This window comes from Tupaia chinensis, unplaced genomic scaffold, assembly GCF_000334495.1.
Source record: "Tupaia chinensis unplaced genomic scaffold, TupChi_1.0 Scaffold000176_1, whole genome shotgun sequence".
Lineage (NCBI taxonomy): Eukaryota > Metazoa > Chordata > Mammalia > Scandentia > Tupaiidae > Tupaia > Tupaia belangeri.
In genome coordinates, this window is record NW_006159651.1 from 197,268 (window position 1) to 201,215 (window position 3,948).

General features: G+C 58.2%; 1 protein-coding gene across 1 annotated transcript; it reads right to left on the reverse strand.

Annotated features, from left to right (window-relative positions):
- TCF19 (transcription factor 19) lies at positions 1–3,703 on the reverse strand. Its single transcript, XM_006146299.3, has 4 exons — positions 3,573–3,703; positions 2,667–3,167; positions 647–1,205; positions 1–250 (listed from the first exon to the last, which is right to left on the reverse strand). Exons 2-4 carry the CDS (start codon positions 2,902–2,904, stop codon positions 10–12), a joined length of 1,038 nt encoding a protein of 345 aa, XP_006146361.1. The 5' UTR covers positions 2,905–3,167; positions 3,573–3,703; the 3' UTR covers positions 1–9.
- Between the last annotated feature and the right edge of the window lie 245 nt (positions 3,704–3,948).

Consider the following 3,948-nt stretch of genomic DNA (forward strand, 5'->3'; position numbering starts at 1 on the left):
CGGTGGGCCTCAGGTCTGGATGCCCACACGGCACCGCGGGCATCGGAAGTCGGCCTCCCTGGCGGCCTGGATGCTGCAGCCGACACAGGCCACGTGGAACCAGATGTCACAACCATCACACTGAACCCAGGCCAGGGTCTCCTCTTGGGGCAGGCAGCAGCATGGAGCTGCACAGGGCTCCCCACCTGCGGCTGCAGGGGGAGCCCTGGGGGCATTTGCAGGGTGCTTCCGAGGCCGCCCACGGCGGTTTCTGAAGGAAGTGACACAAAAGTCGGGGTCACTGGGAGCCTGCTGAGGCCTAGACCTTCCCCCTGGATAACCACGGGAGAGCCTAGACAGACCAGGGCGCTCAAAGGAACCTGGAGGTGGTCTGCAAACATGCAGAGGGAGGGCCCGGAAACCTATCCCTGCCAGAGCACTAGGACCGGGCTAGCGCCCCCTGAAGGCAGGCGGTCGGAAAGAGCAGGTGTGTTTAATCACCCCTGCCAGCGCCCCACCCAACCCCCTCCATGTTTTCCTTATCGAACCTCCAACCCGCCTCTGCCCCTCACCCTCCAAGCAGAGGGCTTCCCCGGGGCCCAGGGCTTGAGAAAGGACTCGGGCAGGGAGCGCTGCGAAGGTGGCCAGGTCGAGGCTGCCCACTTACCCACCGGGCATCAGTGGGGCTTTCTCTACACGGAATTTCTTCCTGGGTTCCAGGAGGGGTAGCGGAGGGCTCCCGGGACCCTCCATCTCGTCATCCAGCTCTGCCAGCACACGGTGAGCCGACTTCCTCCTGTTTCTGGTGGGCGGTGCAGACGGGGTGGTCCCCGCGTCCCCGGGTGGGGTGGGGACAGGTGGACTTTGTGGCCCACGCCCGCTCCTGGAGAAGGTGAGGGGCTGGGGCCGGAGCTTGCTGAGGCTGCCGATGGAGTTGAGGATCAGTGTCGCTTTGGGGGCGGGGGAGAGGGTGCTGAGGGGCCGCTGTGGGGCCCCTTGGGAGGGCAGCATGGGCCGGAAACCAGCCCCGGCTCCAGCTTCTCCCTTAGACCGGGGGACGGTAATGGCAGCAAAGTCCTGAGGTTTGACCCGGACTTGCTGGAACATGAAGTAGAACTCCGAGGGACTGGTTCCTGGGGGCCCTTCAGGGCCAAAGGTCAGGAGGTCACCATCACTCAACTCCAGCCTGTGGCCCCTTGGGAGTCGGATATTATTGACCAAAGTCCCTGTTGGTGGTGAGGCACCGGACAAATGCAGAGAACAAAAACAGAAAGGACCAGTCAGGAGAAGAGAAGTCTGGCCCTGTGGGCATTCAGGGAACAGGGGAAGAACGAGACACCTGCCAGCTACGTCCCTCACAGGTGACACCGCCTACTAAGCCAGTGAGCTGGAAACAAGCGTATCTTGTGCTCCCCCACAAAGGAATGGCTTCCCTCAGCCTGCAGGGGTCCAATTCCCGAGCGTGCACACTCTTGCCCAGCTCCAAGGCGGCAGTTATGCCCAGGGCCCAACTGGCTCTGCTGCTTACCAGTGATGTGACCTGGCGTGTGCGCTCGCAAGAAAGACAGCGAGTAAATCACCCCCTGGAGGGATAGCCACGCTACAATCCCTTCTCCATTTTCCTCTTGGGATCTTGGGCACACACGCACACGTGCCTGGAGTGAGTTTAAGCCACTGGGTCCGGGACTCGAACCACGGTCGACTCTACTACATGGAAATCCAGAGACGTAGCCATTACGCTAACTGCTGGTCCCAACCCTGGATATATTCCTTAACATCTTTGTATCTCGTTTTCCTTGACTATGCAATGAGACTATTAATGCGACCTACATTCGATGCACTTTCATAACAGCAAGCACTGGACAAGTGTTGGCTACTGTAGGCTGATGCTCACGGTACTCCCGAAGCAGACTACAGAGCCTTACACTTCATCTACGAAGAAACTAAGACCCAAAGAGATGAAACGACAGGCCCGAGGTTTCACCGGGTGCCAGTGGTAGAACTTCAATGTGAACCCAGGCCTTATTAAAACATAATTTGGGACCAGCAGATGGTGTAATGGTTGCGTTGCTGGACACCCACTTAGTCAACTGCGGTTTGAGTCCTGATCTGGCAACTTAAAACTCGCACAAGGTGCATCTGTGTGTGTGTGTGTGTGTGTGTGTGTGTATAAGCGCACGTGCTCAAGATTCAGAGGGGAGAATGGAGGAGGAGGGATTGTGGTGTGGCCATCCTCCCTGGGTGGTGATTTCTCGCTTTTTCTCTGTCTCTCTTGTGAGCGTGTATGCCCTACAGGGGGAAAAAAAAAAAAAAAAAAACACCTCTTAAAAAAAAACAAACCCATAATTCAACATACATGCCTAGCAACACTGGAAACTGAATCAAGTCTGAGCTTAGGCCTAATTGCCCCCAGAACACCCACACTGACACTTCCCTAATGATACCTCAGGACCTGGATCTACTTACTGCCCAGCCCCTGCATGAGCTACACAGTACCAACAAGTGTCAGTCCCGCTGGGAGCTGCCACTGCACACTTCTGCGGGAAGATGGAGGCCTGGACCATGACTCATCCATCCAACCCGATGAGGAACTTGGAGGCAGCTGGCAGGTTCCCTGCGGAGCCCCTTCATCACTCTAACCTGGACCTTGGCAGCCCGGAGACTAAGCTACTCTGCCCACTGCTCACCTTGGCTGCTGTGGTCCTCCAGGCTGACCCTCCAGTCATCGCCCCGGGGCTCCGCATGTAGCTCGGCATGGATCCCAGAGATGAGGCCGGGTTCCTGCTGGGGCCGCAGGGCCACATCGCACAGGTCAGCCCTGCAGCCCAAGCGATAGGTGCAGCCAGCCCCGGTGGGTGGGTGGAAGGTGTAGAGGTCGCCGCCCCTGCCGCCGCCTATGCGCAGCAGCTGGAAGCAGGGCAGCATGGGCGGTGGCCCCTCAGCACCACCTTTTCCTCTGCTGGGCCATGAACCACTGGCATGAGTTCACTTCCCAGTCTGATGCGAACTTGAGCTGTGTAGTTTAAACTTCCAGCCACAGCCTAGGCACACAATGCAAAATAGGCTGTTCAGATTTGCAACTGAAAAATTCCAGGAAGGTCACAGTGGAATGCGGGAACAGGAAGGCATTCTTGGCACCGCAGTTGAGCCGGATCCTTAGGCTGCAAAATATTCCACCAGTCTCCAATCTGTGCAAGACAACAATACATTAGGCAACCTCTGGGGAAATGCAAGTTGTAGGCGTGTGAGGAGAGTGTGGGGGGTCCTGCTATACGAATGTATCTGCTCTGTAATTTGAAGAAGAGAAACTCCTTCCTGTCTGACTTGCTTATCCGAGTAGAGAACCCTTCCTGCCTATCTGTGCCCTGCTCTTCTGACCAAGCCCTCAGTCATAGTTCGAATCCCTGAAAAAACTAAATCCACTGTCAGTCTTCCAAAGACAGTGCAAACGGGTCGCTAAGTACTCCACCAAAACAGATCGAAACCCCTGCTTCCCGGTCTCTCCGTGGGGAATAGAGAAGAAGGCGATCCCGAATCCTCCAAGGCAGAAACCATCCCTGTCCCTCCCGGCCCCAGCCCAGCTTCAGCTCTACCCGCGCGGTGCAGTCTTAAGGGTGGTCTTCCTGGTGGTGCCAGCTGTGCGGCGGCCGCTGGTCTCGGTCACTGGCCTGAGCCGGGCTGGGGCTGGTGTTTGACAGCCAGGAAGCCGGGCGAGGAGGGGCGCGGCTTCGGCGCGCGGGCTGCGTCTGAACTTCGCGCCGAGCGAGCCCTCCGCTGCTCAGTTGCTGATTGGCCACTTCATTTGCCTTGCTCCGTTCCATTGGGCAGCGTGCTGGGCGGGTCTCCGATGTCCCGCCTTCCGCTGTTTCTAATTAGTTCGACTTTCCCGGGTGTCCGGAGGGAGGCGGGGCCGCCGGGGCGCGGGGAAGCGCCTACGCACAAACTGGGCACGGCTTCGCCCGGCACCGC